At 41.6% G+C, this 18,356-nt stretch overlaps 1 protein-coding gene across 11 annotated transcripts; it reads right to left on the bottom strand.

Moving 5' to 3' along the window:
- Positions 1-14,411: 14,411 nt before the first annotated feature.
- Positions 14,412-18,110, bottom strand: LOC122042849 (transcription factor TGA2.1-like). 11 transcript variants are annotated; one of them, XM_042603184.1, is made up of 14 exons: positions 17,985-18,110; positions 17,528-17,839; positions 17,322-17,449; positions 17,052-17,140; positions 16,699-16,757; positions 16,434-16,574; positions 16,284-16,337; positions 16,103-16,162; positions 15,942-16,019; positions 15,810-15,858; positions 15,448-15,731; positions 15,094-15,345; positions 14,828-14,970; positions 14,413-14,685 (listed from the first exon to the last, which is right to left on the bottom strand). In XM_042603184.1, the coding sequence occupies exons 2-14, from the start codon at positions 17,618-17,620 to the stop codon at positions 14,592-14,594; spliced, it is 1,524 nt and encodes a 507-aa protein (XP_042459118.1). In that variant the 5' UTR covers positions 17,621-17,839; positions 17,985-18,110; the 3' UTR covers positions 14,413-14,591. The 11 variants fall into 11 exon arrangements, with proteins under 11 accessions (XP_042459120.1, XP_042459118.1, XP_042459117.1 ...); XM_042603183.1 differs by having other exon boundaries at positions 17,942-18,046; XM_042603186.1 differs by lacking the exon at positions 17,985-18,110 and having other exon boundaries at positions 14,412-14,685; positions 16,699-16,754; positions 17,528-17,876.
- Positions 18,111-18,356: the final 246 nt, after the last annotated feature.

Genomic DNA, 18,356 nt, shown 5'->3' with positions numbered 1-18,356 from the left:
TCCTGCGATAAGATTTTGAAGTGGTCCATGGCGCAACTCGAGCCACCGGTCACCTATTCTAAAGGTTCACAAGGTGCCGAGTTGAGTCATACATCTGACTAGGAGGCCACGTCTATTGATATGTTGTTGCCTCACTCATCAATGATGCTCGAGTCTATCTCTTCTGATCCACCAAGCAAGAACCTTCGACACCAAAAATGAAAGAGGTTGCAAGAGCAGCCTGCTGAGCCAAGTCCCCTATCGGAGGACAATCTTGTCTCTGATCCTCCCCCATAGGGAGGGTTGCTTAAGTTCCAGCCCGACGAGGTGCCTCAACCCTAAGGGAGTCCTACTAGCTCTTCACCCGACGAGGGAACTCAACTCTTGGGAGGATCGATTGAGTCTCAATATGACAAGGAGACCCTATATAAAGTGAAATGGGTCCTAGTCAGGTCCTACTAAGCCTCGTTCTGCTCGTCCAGAGCCGAGTGAAAGTTTCCCCTTCCTACTAGGGATCACCACTGATCATGAGGTGCCCTACAAGTCAAGGGTGTCACCACCACCGGGTAACTATCTGGCTTAGATCCAGGCCACAAAAGTGGATGCAACCAAGAACAAATCGCTCAAGGCCCTGAATGATTTGATAAGCTTGAATATGACCAAGGTATGTGTGTTTAAGGTTGTTTTTCCTGTACTAGGCCTAAATTCCTCTATTTGTGTAGCTTTGGTTAGATCACTTGGAGATAACCACCCATCTTCCATATCTGTCCAACTCTTTACGAGTCGTATAGGAATGCATGGCTGAGTTTGAAGCTTACCTCGCTCTCCAGACCTAGGAGTTGGAGGCAACAAAGACCAATACAATGTAGGGGTGAATAGCCAAGTTAGAGACTCGAGTCATGGAACTTGAGACTTGGCTTGCCCTTCATGATCAGGAGCTGGAGGTGGTGAAGGTGGAAGCAACGCATTGCCAGATGGAGGCGTTCACTTATAAGGTGGAGGTGTCTACACACAAGGCTGTGGTGACTATCAACTTCGTAAAACTCTCCCACCATGCTCGACAACCGGAGAACTCTTAACAACACCAAGTGCAAGCTAAGAAGAAGGTAGTGAAAGAGATCAATAGAGGTCGTTGTTAGCCTCTAAAGAGGAGATGCTCAAAGCCAAATTGGATAGCTAGAAGGTCAGTGAGGAAGGCTGATGGGAGAAAAAAAAGCTTCCTTCCTTAAGTCATAGTAATTATATGACATCCAGCATAGTCAGGCGTTGTTCTGCTGGCCTATAGCTTTGAAAAAATGGTAAAGAAAGTCTAGGAAGCTTCCTAGGCACCTAACTGCAGCTACTTCACTAAATTTTTTAGATCCTTAGAAGGTGGTGGGCAGTATTCCCAATGACTTGATTCCCATTTTTTTCTTTTGATATAGTATACTTTTTGTTTTGTTATGGGATTTTGATGTATTTGCATTACTTGCTAAATGGGAAGGTAATTCAAAACATTTTCAAATGGAAAATGGCACCTTTCTGGGGACTTACAATGACTCTGGTATGGTCATTCAGCATCATCTATTTGACGAGAGGAGTTATCATGATCTGTAATTATGTCTAGGTCGGGAGGGAAATTATGATGGATGTCTTGATTCGAGATCAAGAGAGTTAGCATGATCTACGACTATGTTCGAGTCTGGAGAGAAATGTCGATAGACGCCTTGATCCGAGATCAGGAAAGTTAGCTCGATCCATGACTATATTCGAGTCAGGAGAGAAATGTCTATGGATGCCTAGATCCAAGATCAAGGGAGTTAGCTTGACCACAACTATGTGCGAGTTGGGAGAGATGTCGATGGACACCTTGATCTGAGATCAAAGGAGTTAGCTCGATCCATGGCTATGTCTTAATCAGGAGAGGTGTCGATGGATGCCTTGGTACAAGACCAAGGGAGTTAGCTCAATCCATGACTTTGTCTAATTCAAGCGAGATGTAGATAGATGCCTTGATCTGAGATCAAGGGAGTTAGCTCGATCTGCGACTATGTCTGAGTCAGGAGAGATGTTTATGGATGCATTGGTGAGACCAAGGGAGTTAGCTTGATCCACAACTATGTCTGAGTCAAGATAGAGATATGATGGACACCTTGATATGAGATCAAGGGAGTTAGCTCGATTCGTGACTATATTCATGTCAGGTGAAAAATGTTGATGGACGCCTTGATTCAAGATCAAGGGAGTTAGCTTGAGCAGCAACTATGTTCGAGTCAGGAGAGATGTCGATGGATGCCTTGGTCGAAGACCAAGGGAGTTAGCTCAATCCATGACTATGTCTAAGTTAGAAAAGACATATCAATGGGTGCATTCATCCATGATCAAGTGAGTTAGCTTGATCCACAATTATATTTGAGTCAGGAGAGAAATGTTGATGGATGCCTTGATCCAAGATCAAGGGAGTTAGCTTGATCCGTGACTATATCCAAGTTGGGAGAGATGTTGATCGATGCTTTGGATCAAGATCAAGGGAGTTAGCACGATCCATATCTATGTTTAAATCAGAAGAGAAATGTCGATAGAAACCTTAATTCAAGAGGATGATAAAAAAAAACTATCTAGTTAGAGATGCACGATCCCTTAGTCTTAATAAAAATAAATGTGTACATCTCACAAATCTTATAGAGTTGACTTATATGCATATGGAGACACATTAGATATATGTGAGATGTTAGGAGGATGAACAAAACTCAATACGTTGATTTAGTGCATCTTATTGAGTTTTAGTTTCATCAAAATCTAATTATGAGGAAAGCCAATGTGTAAGTCATATGCATCTAGCTCAAAAATCATGGTTGGAAATTATTTTTAAAAATTATTTTGGAAAATCTTGGTGAAGTATATTTGTTGATAGGAATCAACAATATTTAGTTAAATCCAAAGTTATAGTGAAATATTAAAGTTTTAATGATTTTCAATTTGATGTCAATTTTTGAAAATATGATATATTTTCATAGAAAACTATTTTTTTTATAGATAGTATATTATATAAGTAATGTCTACGTGAAATCTCTTAATTTTTAAAAAATCATAGAATTATTTAGGAGTTTCTGAATTTCAGTTTGAAATTGATTTCAGAAATCAGAAATCTCAATCGATTAGGCAATGTTGTCAATCGATTGGGATACTCTATAATCGATTGGCAATGAGCGTCAATCAATTTGAATAGGCTGTAATCAATTGTAGCTTAAACCAATCGATTACTAGGGTTGTCTTTGGCTGAAATGGTCTTATTTCAGTCCATTAAGCCACGTTTAATCAATTTAACTATTTCTAATCCTATAAAATGTCTTGATAAGTATTTAAGAAAAATTTTCTTGATGAAAATAAGAAAGTAATGGTTAAAGAGGACTAATTTGGAGTTAAGGAGGAGATTTAGATTCAAGGTTGAATCTTTAACCTAATTTTAGAATTTCCTAAAGATTTAAGAACTCCAAATCATTGTTAGTACAATAATAGAAGTTGGAGTATGTTTTGAGGAGGAGGTCTCTCTTAAAGGCATGATTTGGGATTTTTTTTTTAAATGTTAAGGATGAGGAGACAATGGAAGATTGAGAACCTTCATTATGATGAATGCTCTAGGTTAAATATTGGAGGCAATGGAAGGTTGAGAATTTTTATTGTGATGGATGTATGTTTAGGGTTGAGCATAGGATACAATGAAAAGTATGGAACTTTCATTGGGTTTCTTTGAACAAATTGACTCTTGGAAAGAGTTTTTGATGTATATTAAAGGTAGAGAATGTAAGATTTAAGTTAGAAAACTCTTGTTCATGCTTTGGCATGGGATATTGATGGAAGTTGGGCTAATGAGTTTGCTTAACTTAAATATATTGTCAAACATCAAAAAGAAAAAGATTATTGGTGCAATCGTCCTTAGGTCAAGGTTGACCAGTTTGACTAAGCATGAGTTGGCTCGAGTTTGAGTTTCGATGTTTGATAATATATAAGAGAAAAGTCAAGGCGTGACCAGATACTTTTCTGAGAAAGTTCTAACTGAAATATATGCAATGGAAATCCTAACCGGAGATTAGGCGACAATAAAGCCCTAGTTGGGAACTAGGCAATGGAAGTCCTGACAAGGCGAGGAAATAAAGATCTAGTTGAGAACTAGACAATGGAAGTCCTAGCGGGGATAGACAATGAAGACCTAGTTGAAAACTAGGCAATAGAAGTCCTAGTGAGGCTAGGCAAAAGAAAGTCCAAATGAGTCAAGGAAGATCACACGTTGAAAAAGGAAGGCCCTAACTGAGGTTAGGTAAGAAAAAGCCCTAACTGAGGTTAGGCACGGCAGAAGTCTGTGAGAGACTACTCCTTACTGGTGTTAGGCAAAAGAAAGTCCAAGTGGATCATGGAAGATCTTATGTTGGCAAAGGAAAGCCCTAATTATGGTTAGGCAAGGGAAAATCCTAACTAAGATTAGGTAGGGTGAAAGTCTACCGAGTGACTAGTCCTAACTGGAGGTTAGGCAAGAGGAAAATTCAAGTGGGTCAAGAGGACCACAATTGGTGATCAAAAGTCCTAGCGGGGATAGACAATGAGAAAATCCTAGCAGGTCAATGTTGATTGGATACTTGATAATAGAAAGTCCCAACGAGTCTCAATTGACTTTGGGAATGGACAAAGAAACCATAAACTCGAGTTCATGGTTAAGTTGGGTAATCGATTAGCTCAATCGATTAGCCCAAAGACAGAGTGCATAATCGATTGGGACTTGCTCCAATCGATTAGGCAAAGTCGATTAGGAGTTTTTGTGAAAACACATAAGGACTAGAATTGATTGTATAATTGATTGGGCTTAGTCCAATCTATTGGGTCAATCGATTGAATAGGATTTCTCGTGAACAAAAGTTTGGGCAATCGATTGGCCTAAGATTTGTGAGAGAATAGAGGCTCGGTGAATCGATTGACGCAAGCGATTCAACCTTTCCCAATTGAATGGGCTAATTAATTAGGGCCTTTGTAGCGAGAGAAGTGAGAGCTTGGGAATCGATTAGGCCGCTTTCTCTCATGAACAGAAAGCTTCTAAATCAATTGGAGTAATCGATTAAAAGCTACCAAATCGATTGGTATGTCTCACCAATTGATTAATGATTTAAAAAAGAGTCATTCTGCAGGTTGTTGGATGGTTGGTTGATGTGACAATTGATTAGGCCAAAGCCTATCTATTATGACATGAAAAGAAGTTCAAACAACATCCATATAAAGGGGAGTTTGTTTAGGGTTTTCATTGTCGGTCCATGGGACTGTGAGGATGAAGTACTATTGTATTTCTAACCGATCAAGAGACATTTCCATGATAGCAAGCTAAGCATGATCTCATTGTAAAGTGTTTACTTTCATTTTCGATTGTATTCTTATTGTATTTCTCTTGTTCAGGATTGTATGAAGTTTCTCCACCTTCAAAAAGTTTATGAGAAGGAGTGTGTTTATAGTGGAGCTATGTGCACGGTATGGATAATTAGATTAGTCATCTCAAGGAAGTAGATACCAAGTAAATCGGAGGTGTTAGCATTGTGGAGTCTTCATTTCGAGTTTCCGTTACATATCATCATCAAAGAAGAGAACGAAGCTATTCATGACACTAATTTATTCTAGCCAAATATCATGAATGGTTAAACCACCAGTTAACTAATGAACTGACGTGCACTCTCCCTAGAGACCATCGATGAAGGAGATGAAGGGACCTAAAAGACACTCCAACAAAGGGTTAAATTGGCGCCTAGGAGATCCTGATAGACCACTTTGACACTCAAGTTAAAGTTTGCTCGAGGAAATATGCTGGAAGAAGAAGATAGAGAAGAAGAGAACCTGGTGGAGTTTAGAGAGTCCTGGCCTTTTTACCCTTACCCTCTCTAGGGTTTATATAGTTGTCAGAAGAGCATCTTATCGTCGGGCATTGTGCTGTATACTCCTCTATCATCCTCATATGAGCTAGTGGGGGAAGAGATCCAATAGTTGTTAGTTGCCCCCCATTCACCAAATGGCATTTGGTTGAAAGAGGCATCTAGGGAATCACATCTAGTTGCCCCTCCATTTATCTGATATCATGTGTTCTGGAATATTCATGGAGGAGCAAACTTATTAAGGAGGTGGTTATGTTGCCTCCTTATCCACGTGCCCTCCACGTGCTTTCAGCGGGCTACGTGGGGCATGGGTCTGATCCGAGGATAAATTGTTAGGATCCTTCGTACGGAGGCTAGAGAGGGGGGTGTGAATAGCCGACCCCAAATCGTGGCGTTTCTACAAACTAGGGTTAGCGCAGCGGAAAATAACACGTAGAAACGAAAGAAAAGAAGACAAACCTCAAACAAACCGATGTAACGAGGTTCGGAGATGATACTCCTACTCCTCGGCGTGTCCGTAAGGTGGACGAGCCCTATCAATCCGTCGGTGGATGAGTCCCTGGAGAACCGGCTAATAAATGCTCCTTGTGGGTGGAGAAACCTCGCCACAATACTTGTAACAACAAGAAGGAGTACAAGGAAAGCAAGAAGCAAATACAAACACAATATGAATGCAACACTCGCTTGCCTTCTCTGTCGACCGGAGGCGATGAAGCAGCAACTTCACAACCCAACAGAACATGACATAAGAAAGCTAAATAGCGGAAGTCAATGCTCTTCAGTAGAACTCATCGAGCCAATAATTCTACGGAAGAAGAAGAAAGAGAAAAAGGTTGGCCTTCCGGAGGAGTTAGGTCAATGGGGAAAGAAGAGGCGTCTCAAAGATAACCCTAATCCTCTGGTGACCAACCCATTATATCGTGCACATCTATTATCAACCGATCGATAATCATCGATCCAGGACTATCGGTTCTACACATATGAGATCCACATCCAATAACCCGAAACCCACTCGACATCAGTTAAATCACTTTAACGGGTTCGGATCATCAGACTGATCAGATAACTAGTGACTTGGTTTTTGCCCGAACCAAGTCCCAAGCCTTCCAAACCAACATTCGGTCAACTTTGACCTGTTGGTACTTCATTCCTAGCATCTGGTCACTCCCTCGACCTGCTAGAATTCCCCGCCAAGTGTCCGGTCAATCCCTTTGACCTACTTGGACTTTCCTCAACACCAGATGTCCGATCATCCCTGATCCATCTGGATTTTCCTTTGCCTGGCTTCACTCACCCGGACTTTCATCTGGCTTCACTCACCAGGATTTTCACACTGCCTAACATCCCAGTTAGGACTTTCTCACTGCCTGGCTTCACTCACCAGGACTTTCCAACTGCCTAACATCCCAGTTAGGACTTTCCCACTGCCTGGCTTCACTCACCAGGACTTTCCACACTGCCTAACATCCCAATTAGGACTTTCCCACTGCCTGGCTTCACTCACCAGGACTTTCCACCTGCCTAACATCCCAGTTAGGACTTTCCCTCGTGCCAAGCTCCCTGCTTGGACTTCTCCGTGCCAAGTCTCCATACTTGGACTTTTCCAGTGCCAAGTCTCCATACTTGGACTTTTTCCATTGCTAAGTCTTCATACTTGGACTCTTACCCGAATCAGGTCAACCAGGTCAACCTTGACCTACGTTGCACCAATAATCTCCTAAACATTTGTCCCATATCAAGAATACAACTCTTCCACGAGTGTCAAACATCAAAATACAACTCAACTAGGTCAACCTTGACCTAAGGTTGCACCAACAATCTTCCTAAGTCAAACATCAAAATACAACTCGAGTCAGGTCAACTCGAGTCAGGTCAACCAGGTCAACCTTGACCTAAGGTTGCACCAACAATCTCCCCCTTTTTGATGTTTGACAAAACCATAATCAAGTTAGGTTAATCCGATAACCTAACTTAGGTTTCCCAATATTCTTCAATGTTCTTCCTTGAACATTATCAAGAACATTCTCCCATTCTCCAACACTCTCTCTCCCCCTTTTTGACACACATCAAAAAGAGAGAATCAAGGTCAAGAGTTTCCTCCTAATGAAAGTCCCATACCTTTCATTGAAACTCTTAATTTCCCCCTTGATACTAAACTCAACAATCAACTTAGTGGCAATCCTATGTCACTAATCCTCAAAAGTCTTAAGGAGTAAAAACTCCCCCTAAGAGTCAACTCCCCTTGACAATTAGGTAAAAACTCCCCCTAAAGGTCAACTCCCCCTTGACCATTGCACCAACAATATCTTGGAGAGTTTCAAACCTTTAGAAACCCGAAACTCAACTCCCAAAAACTGAAATTTCAGACACCTGCTGAAAATCAGAAACTGGCACGCACTGATCGGTCCTAAGACCGATCAAAAACCCCCTGGATCGGTCCCCAGACCGATCCATGCTTCATTGATCGCACTAGATCGTCACTGATCGGTCACCATACCGATCAGGCCTTCACCAGATCGCACCAAGCTCTCTGGATCTTACTGGATCGGTCTGCAGACCGATCCATGCTTCACTGGATCGCTCCGCAGACCGATCAGGACTTCCCTGGATCGGTCCCCAGACCAATCCATACTCTGACAGGAGATTTCTGAAATTTCCTTCCCGAAATTCAGAAACTCCTAGAAAATTCCAGAAAATTCAAAAAATTTGAAATTTTGAGGATACATTCCTCATAACATATACTATCATGGAAAAATAGTTTTCTATGAAAATAACTTCCATTTTTTAATCTTGATACAAAGTTCAAAAACTTTGAAATAGTTCAAGTTTAACTCAACTTTGTATCACAATGTTCAATGATGAATGCAATCACTAAGATGGCTTCATCAAGGTTTTCCAAATCAATTTCAAAATGATTTTAAACCTTTTAATTTAGGACCATAATCTTAGGGCTAAATGTACATGACTTGTACACAAGCTTTCCCTATGATCCTCCATTTCTTGAATTAGGCTCATCTAGGTACAAGAACTATGCACCTTGATCCTAATTCATGATCCTAATATCTCACACACATCTAAAGTGTATCAAACACATCCATGGCAATTTTAATGTGAGATATGGGTTTAGGTATCTTAGACTAAGGTCTCATGCATTTTCTAAACACAAATTTGATCTCAATATCAAAATGTGTTTTTCATCCTTAAATCAATTCAATTGATTATTAATGCAAGAGATGATGACATGGCATAAAATGGTATCATAAATGAAAACATGTGCCAATGTCATGATGTCATGGCATAAAGTTTGAAACTTAAATAAACATGACATAAAAACTAGCCTAAGCATTATCATGACATTTCAAATGATAATAAAACTAAACATGATGTCATGACATGTGAGGACAAACAATCATGGCAAGATTTAGCATAAATAAATATACCTAGATTACCTATCTAAGTATCCTTAACCCCTTGGCTAACTTCAAATTTAATCCTAGATTGCCCCAGAATGCCAAAAATCTAATTTTGACACTTCTTGAACTCTAGATTAATTCATGCCACTTAAAGATCAAATTTATCCTCAAAACTTGGCATGTTTCATTTTTTTTTCGAGAGTTCTCTAGATTTTCCCAAATTGTGCCAATTTAGATTAAAAATGAAATTTCCAATCTTTAGGCACATTTAACTCTTCAAAGGAGTAAATGATAATTCCATTTCATTTTCAAAAGTTCTCAAAACCTTGAAAATGCTCCTTGAGTGTCAATTTCCTCAAAGTTGGGTTAACTACCCTTCTAATCGGAGTTGACACTCTCTAACCCATCTATGGGGTAGAGAAGATGCTCCTAGGAACCCAATACCTATTAGAGCTCATTGGGTTCACTAAATATTCACTAGGGATAACTTCCCTAGCAACCCTCCTAATGACCCTCTTAGGCTTTAAAGCCTTGGCCATTTGGGACTCATCAAGATCAACTCTAGGGGTGACTCCCCTTGTGACCTTGGTGTTGGTCTTCCTAGCCCTAGGTTTTGTTCCATAATCGAATGGAACATTATGATAAGTGGGCTTGACCACTTGAGACTTAGGTTTGTGACCAAAACCTTTCTTGTCCTTGGACATTGGTTTTTGACCCTTAAACCCTAGAGATGACTTCTCCAAGTTCTTAAGAGCCTTTTCCAAAGTATCAAGTCTTGACCTCAAGACTTGATTCTCCTTCTCTAATACCTCAATTTTTAATTTTTCATTTTTCTTTGAGGTATTCCTAGGCATATGTCTAGATGATTTGGGATTTCTATCTAGGTTTCCCTTAACCTTAGATGAGTTAATCGTAGGGTTGGCTTTCCTAGTGTTATCCTTATCTAGACTAACATCTTTGGCACCTAAGCACATATATTGGTTCCTAGAATTATCATGCTTATCATTCTTGACAATTGCAATAAAACTACTAGCATGAGTCTTATTATTATTGCAAGAGTGTGCCTTAAATGTTACCTTAGGGTTTGCCTTAGCTCCCCCTATCGACGTGCTCGATCTCTTGTCCTTGTGAGATTGCCTCCGATAATGTCCCCTTCGCTTGCATTGGAAGCACACCACGTGCTCCTTGCCCTTGCGTGTTGGGACTCCGACTTCCTTGATCTTTGGCGCCGGTGGAGTCTTTCTAACCCTCTTTGGACACTTACTCTTGTAGTGCCCAAACTTCCTACACTCAAAACACATTATGTGTAATTTTCTTGAAATCACAGTGTTTGAGTTACCTAGGGTTGTGGATGTAGATGAGCTTTCTTCTTCATCCCTTCCGGAGGTAGATGCCTCTTCTTGCTCCGATCTTGAACAAGAGCTCTCCTCCTCTTCTTCCTTGGATGTTGAGTAGCCCTCAACTCCCAATTCGCTTCCTCCATGATGTGAGATACTTGGCTCACTAGGCTCCTCTTCATGAAATTTTGCCAAATTGTTCCACAATTCCTTGGCGTTGTTGTACCTATCTATCTTGCACAAAACATTATTAGGTAAAGCAAATTCAATAATTTTTGTTACCTCGTCATTGATTTCGGATTGTCGGATTTGTTCTTTCGTCCACTCCTTCTTCTTGATAGGTTTTCCTTCCTCATCCATCGGAGGAGAAAACCCTTCTTGTACACAAAACCAATTTAACATATTAGTCCTAAGAAAATACATCATCCTTACCTTCCAATATGTGAAGTTGTCGTGAGACTCGTAGAAGGGTTGAATCGTGACATCTTCTCCATAGAGATCCATCTCTAGCCCGTGCTCCCCCGGGTGTTGATCCGTCGAAGAGCGGCCTCGCTCTGATACCACTTGTTAGGATCCTTCGTACGGAGGCTAGAAAGGGGGGTGTGAATAGCCGACCCCAAATCGTCGCGTTTCTACAAACTAGGGTTAGCGCAGCGGAAAATAACACGTAGAAACGAAAGAAAAGAAGACAAACCTCAAACAAACCAATGTAACGAGGTTCGGAGATGATACTCCTACTCCTCGGCGTGTCCGTAAGGTGGACGAGCCCTATCAATCCGTCGGTGGATGAGTCCCCGGAGAACCGGCTAATAAATGCTCCTTGTGGGTGGAGAAACCTCGCCACAATACTTGTAACAACAAGAAGGAGTACAAGGAAAGCAAGAAGCAAATACAAACACAATATGAATGCAACACTCGCTTGCCTTCTCGTCGACAGGCGAAGCAGCAACTTCACAACCCAAACGCAGAGGCTGATCGACGATGGAAGCTCACGCGAAGCTTGAGCCAACGAGCTCAACAAAGCTCAGCAAGAAGGAGCTTCAATCCGTGAAGAAGAAGAAGAGAGAAAAAGGTACGCGCAGCAGCCTCCTTTTATAACCTGCGAAGAAAGCGAAGAAACACGGAAGAAATCTGGCGTTGTGTCGCGGCTAGTGCTGATCGGTGCGGACCGATCAGGCTCCATGTAGATCGGTCCACGGACCGATCCATTCCTTCCCTGATCGGTCGATCGGTCCATGGACCGATCAGGAACCCCTGATCGGTCCACGGATCGAAACTCTGATCGGTCTACGGATCGATCAGGCGTCTTTCTCGCGGCTATTGATCGATCCCCCTACGGATCTGTGGCTTCGTTGCTTATTCTTGATCGGTCACCGGACCGATCAGATAACTAGTGACTTGGTTTTTCCCAAACCAAGTCCCAAGCCTTCCAAACCAACATTCGGTCAACCTCGACTGTTGGTACTTCATTCCTAGCATCCGTCATCCTGCTGTTTGATGGCCATGCAACCGTCGGCGTCTGGCTGACCAAGCGGACGTTCGGCAACACCGTCGAAACCGATCAGATGGATGTTCGCAAAGCGCTCGCTTCACGGGAGCTCATCGTGCTTCACTCACCAGGATTTTCACACTGCCTAACATCCCAGTTAGGACTTTCTCACTGCCTGGCTTCACTCACCAGGACTTTCCAACTGCCTAACATCCCAGTTAGGACTTTCCCACTGCCTGGCTTCACTCACCAGGACTTTCCACACTGCCTAACATCCCAATTAGGACTTTCCCACTGCCTGGCTTCACTCACCAGGACTTTCCACCTGCCTAACATCACAGTTAGGACTTTCCCTCGTGTCAAGCTCCCTGCTTGGACTTCTCCGTGCCAAGTCTCCATACTTGGACTTTTCCAGTGCCAAGTCTCCATACTTGGACTTTTTCCGTTGCTAAGTCTCCATACTTGGACTCTTACCCGAATCAGGTCAACCAGGTCAACCTTGACCTACGTTGCACCAATAATCTCCCAAACATTTGTCCCATATCAAGAATACAACTCTTCCACGAGTGTCAAACATCAAAATACAACTCAACTAGGTCAACCTTGACCTAAGGTTGCACCAACAATCTTCCTAAGTCAAACATCAAAATACAACTCGAGTCAGGTCAACTCGAGTCAGGTCAACCAGGTCAACCTTGACTTAAGGTTGCACCAACATAAATGAGGGAATGACGTTGATGTAGAGTGTCCTTGAGAATAGACAAAGTCGGAATCTACTACTGAGGTCTAGAGGGTGTCAACGACTGAAGCCGAACTAGATGTGATGCTGAGATGAGAGACTATGGCATGGAAGATGTTAGAAACTGAGGCTGAGAGAGTATGTCGATGAATGAGGTTGAGATAGAATTTCGAGATTTGAGATCGAAACATAGAGAATGTCGAGAGAGATGTCTTGATTTGAGGTTGAGACATGAAGGTATGTTAGCAACTGAGCTAAGACTGGGAAGGTGTCAGGATCTGAATCTGAGACAGAACCAATATCGACAATTGAGGTCGAGATTGGGAGACTGCCGAGATCTAAGGCCAATACAGGAGTGATGTCGGCAACTAAGGTTGAGACTAGGAAGATGTCAAGATCTGAAGCCGAGATGGAAGCGATATCGACAACTGAGACCGAGAAGGTGTTAGGATCCCAAGCAGAGAATGAAGTGATGTCGGCAACTAAGGTCGAGACTGGGAAGGTTTCAAGATCCGGAGTTGAGACGGAAGCAATGTTAGCCATTGAGACTGAGAAGGTGTCAGGATTTGAAACCGAGACAAAAGTGATGTTGACGATTGAGGCCGAGTTTGAGACAAAGTTGGTAGTTGAGACTAAGAGGGTGTTGGGATCTAAGATTGAGACTAGGAGGGTGTGAGGATCCAAAGCCAAGATAGAAGCGATGTCGATGACTGAGACCAGGAAGATGTCAGGATCTGGAGCCATGACAGAAGCGATGTCGGCGACTGAGACAGAGACTAGGAAGGTTTCAGGATCCGAAGCTGAGATGGAAGCGATATCAGCAACTGAGATCGGGAAGGTATCATGATTTAGAGCCAAGATAGAAGTGATGTTGATGATTGGGACCGAGACTAAGATAGAGTTGGTGGCTAAGACTAAGAGGGTGTTGGGTTCTAAAACTAGGAAGGTGTCAAGATCCGAAGCTGAGATGGAAGCGATGTCGACTACTAAGACAGAATTAGTGGTTGAGACTGGAAGGGTGTCAGGATCTATATTTGATCATATTTGAACCTTTGAGATGAGTGTGTTGAGAGGTGTCTATTAGACCCAAATCACTTTTAGGCTGAGTTTGACCACTGTGAGTCAATTTCACTTCACCTTAACTTTAACGGACAGCTCAATATAACTTTTAACCACGTAAGACACATGGAGGCGGTAGGATTCCACCACATCAATCACTAATTTAGATATCAATACGTTAAAATCCGTCTGTGACATGACCAAATCATGTGCTTTGGTCTTTAAATTTAGCGATCAAATTTAATTTTATCGTTAATTTAGAGACCCATCATTGAATATCAATGACCAAGAAAAAAAATTATGGACTCTTTTGATAGCCAATTTGTAGCTAACTATATTTAGTAACATATTAGCGATCGAATGTTCTAAATGCCGCATTTCTTGTATTGATTTTATCAAGTTAATTAGTTCTAGTTAAGATCCAATTTGCTGACGAAGGAATCCATCAAACTTGCACAAAAAGCTTCAAGGCCGTAATTAGTAAATGTTCTTTAATGTTTGTTGGCAACTTTTTTATATCCTTAATTTTTGGCTAATTAATGATATTGTCCTTCTCAATCTACTTGAAACAACACATAAACCTGCATAGTACAGTCCAATATAATATATATATATATATATCCTAACTGGAATGTGTACTTTCTCTTTGTCTCATTAGTATATACGAGATCAAAAGGTAACCAAGCATTTTCAATAGGTTGAGAAATGATTGTGCTGTGAACGATAAGCAATTTTCAGGCTACCTGTTGAGGTAGAGCCAACACTATCATTTCCTATCAAGTTCCTGCAATGGTGAATATAGTGCAAAATAAGTGAATATATGATAGATAGATAGGTAGATTTATTTGGCAAATTTAAAGACAGTTTTTGTTCAAGAGATATGATGATCTAGTCAATAAAAATGATGATTTTGGGGATGAACTTACTCTCGAGGACGAGAAATCCACAGTGAGCTAAGAGCACGTAGACGAGCATAATACTCTCCGATTGAAAGGAAACACTGTGTTGCCTGTCTCATGGTTAGATTGCAACGCAGTTGATGCAATGTTTGCTGTCTCAAATTGTCAGCCTTCAGAATCACCAAAGTAATTAAGTTGATGCATTGACAGTAGTCGTAAATCATAATATTTATAATATCAACGAATTATAATATTATGACCTAATACTTTATAATATATATATATATATATACCTGGCGGATGAATCCTTCGAGGTTTGCCAGCTGTCCTAATGCGATACCCATGAAGCTCGTGTAAATGCCGACATCGACGCTGAGGGAAGCAGCCGCACCGCCGCCCCCGCAGGCCACCGTCTCTGCTAAGGAGCGCTGGAGCTGGTGGAGTCCCAGCGACAGAGCCTCCTCCGCTTGATGCGACGACAGCTGCAGGTTGTACATCGCAATCACCTGCTGCTCCGTCAACGGATCCACCACAGGCACCACCATCTGCACTAATTCCCCAAGGCAATTTTTCTATTTTTTTAAATAATAATAATTTAAATAATTAAGTTTTTTAAACAGACGAAAATATATGTGTATATATTTTACTTTGAGAAGTTCAGAAGGCCGGAAACCACCGATCCAGAGAAAGCAGCGCTCCGCCGGAGTCCTCCAAGCTCCGTTCAAGAGGTGGATCGGGTCGGCCCTCGCCACGCCTGCCTTCAACTGGAACAGCTTGTCGTAGTGCGCCACCCACTCATCCAACATCACGCCTAGACTCACATCGGGAAACCGAGCCTGCACCGCCGCCCGGAGCTCCCCCATCCGCCGGCATTCCTCCTCCTGCCACCGCCCGTACTCCACGTCGAACGCAGCAGCAGCAGTACCTGAAACTTTTAATCAACACTAAAGCACTAATTTCCGCTTTAGTTAGGAAACTAATTAATAGTCTTGGTTGCTTAATTAATCACCGGAATCGGTAGCTTCATTTGATCTGCCTGCTGCAACTGCTAAGAGACCCTGAAGCAAATAATCCACAAAAGATTATGACTCGCTTAATTGAGTTTATTCCGTGCGTCAATTAAATTAATATTTGAATTGACCTGCGATCTTGCTCTCTCGAGCTCTTGCTCTGTCTGATGAAGCTTAATTCTACTGAACTCCAGTTGCTGCACATACGCCTGCAATCGATAACGACTGCATTAGCTGAATGTTTACATCCACAATTAATTGATACAAGACGTGCGCGAGTTCAAAGCTTTTCCTTCTTCCTCAACCGGCTCTTCTTCGCTGCCTCCCTGTTCTGAGCCAAACGCCTTAGCGTCTATATCCAGAGGAATCTAAACTTGTTAATTATACGTGTTCCTTTACTCAAAAATGAAAAACCATTGGTATATATTAAGGTGCAGTTGTTTAAGATGATTTAACTTAGAAAGAGAGAAAACCTTGGCATCAAGAACTCGCCCATCTTTTCTTGCAGAAGAATCGGTCATTTTCCCCTGAAACATGCAGCACACATTTCTCTCTTTCTTTTCTTATTCTTATAGTTGCTCAAATAAGAACTGCAGGAGGCGACTGAAGCAAACAGACAGTACCTTGTCTTCTAGGTTTGAGAGTTGGTGATCAGCCAAACAGTCTGAGCAAGTCCTTCCTAAAGTTTGCGATTCCATTTCCAGATGAGACTCTGTGTTTTGAGCTGAGCCAGAATCAGTGCTTCTTGCTGACTGTAAACTTTCCTGCTAAAATTAAAGCAGCACTAAGTATTGGAGCAGGAAACCATCCCCTCTCCCTTTTCCTCATTTGTTTATCTTTTACCTACTTCTTTATCAAAAACACAACCCAAAAGAAGCAGGACCTTACTCTCATTGGCCACGAAGGGAAGATCTCTAGGGTTGGGGGTCTTCTCCAGAACAAAGCTGCTGCAGCAACAGGAAGATGAATAGGACTTTAAGAGAAAAAAAGGACCTAGAAGTGAGAAAGAAATAAAGTAGCAGGTGTCACTACTTGGTAAGGAACTAATTCCTTCCTTTTGTTACAACTGTTGAGAGTTTGGTGCAAAAGTTCGACAAACCGAGAAGGGGAACATGAATACTTGATAGCCAAAAATGGCAAAAACTACTATCTTTGTGGGGTTCGAAACCAAATTATTTGTAGTCGATTCCCTTGAAGTTGGAAGAGTGATCAAATATAGAATGACGGAGAGGAAGGTTTACAGTTTCTGTCTTCAGTTTCTCTCATGTATTCTACTCCCTGCACCAGATCCTCCTCCAATTGCCCAAAGTAGGCAGCTGCTTCCTGATCACTGAAATGGAAATCGAACATTTTAGGACAGGGGCAGAGCAAAAGAAATTTCAGTATCTCCTTCCATTTATGGCTGTGGAGAAAAGGAAATAGAATCTAAATAGAAGAAAGAGTCGAATATATGAAGTTAAAGATGATATACAAAACTGGCATGTGAAGGCTGAAGAGTTTTGGAGCAGTACAAGAATTTAACTGAAGCTGGAGTTATGGCGCTCTGAGCTCCATCAGGAAGAGCCCTGGTTAAAGGTTCAGCTTCACCAACTCTGTAATTTTCCATCCAAATCTCTCCTCCTTCCTGCACCATATGAAACTTTTAACAGAAAGAAAGGTGAGAACAACTCCCCAAAAAAGACAAAACTTTTAGCTTAAAATTAGGAAAGAAATTCACCACCATGAGAGATGAGCTCTTGGAAAATAGCAACTGATTCTTTTCAGGCACAGAGAGACAAACAAGCAAGAATTCGACAATTCTCATGGTCATTTGCTTTGGTATTCTGATTCAACCATGGAACTGCAAAGAAGATCATCTTGTCCTCGTTCAACGATCTGCAGCAGTTAAAGAAGTAGAGATAGCAAAACAGGGATGAGAGAACGAGTGTTTTGGCAGGAAGCCCCTGCAGGCGCCGTCTCCAGGTCCAGTCCTTTTAACCAACTTTGCAATTCTATTTGGCCCTTCATAAATACCAAGTGATCAACCTTTCTGCATTAAATGCGAGAAGACGAAGGCTCATTAATATTAAAACCGCAAGGGAGGCTTCATATTCTTTCTACAGAAATAGACTTCAATTTGCAACCAACGGACCTTCAAGAATAATGGAAATGGCAAAAGTGGTGTTAGGAAGTACCAAGTCAATTAGGTTTGGGGTCATGAAGTTGATTGAGCTCCACATAGATGATCATCAGCCGCAATAGATTTATGGCCAACCCTAATCCTAAATAAAGAAAAGGTCAGCTTCAGCCAAGTTGGAAGTCAATTATTAATGTCATTTGAATTGTCTAGTCTTCTGATAAATTATCAGAATGAATGAAACTGTTAAGATTATCTTTTCCAGAGGAGGTTGTCTTCATTATCTTTAGATATGCCCTGGATTAAACAATCAGTAAGATAAAGCATAACTTTAAGCACCATTATAATATTAACATTCTTCCTCTTTCTTCCACCAAACAAGAATTGCAGAATATATGATTGGATCTTTCCTTGCTTCGCAATCATGGTG

Source organism: Zingiber officinale, chromosome 2A (assembly GCF_018446385.1).
Source record: "Zingiber officinale cultivar Zhangliang chromosome 2A, Zo_v1.1, whole genome shotgun sequence".
Classification (NCBI taxonomy): Eukaryota; Viridiplantae; Streptophyta; class Magnoliopsida; order Zingiberales; family Zingiberaceae; genus Zingiber; species Zingiber officinale.
The sequence above is the reverse complement of the archived record's forward strand: the minus strand, read 5'-3'. Positions and strand labels throughout refer to the sequence as shown.

Excerpts from the sequence above, each read along its gene's own strand:
- LOC122042849 (XM_042603184.1), bottom strand. The coding sequence starts at position 17,620 with ATGACCATGAGAATTGTCGAATTCTTGCTTGTTTGTCTCTCTGTGCCT. Across the intron at positions 16,163-16,283 it reads GGCGAGTTCTTGATGCCAAG|ACGCTAAGGCGTTTGGCTCA; the intron begins GTTTTCTCTCTT and ends CTCTGGATATAG. Across the intron at positions 15,346-15,447 it reads GGCCTTCTGAACTTCTCAAA|ATGGTGGTGCCTGTGGTGGA; the intron begins GTAAAATATATA and ends GAATTAGTGCAG.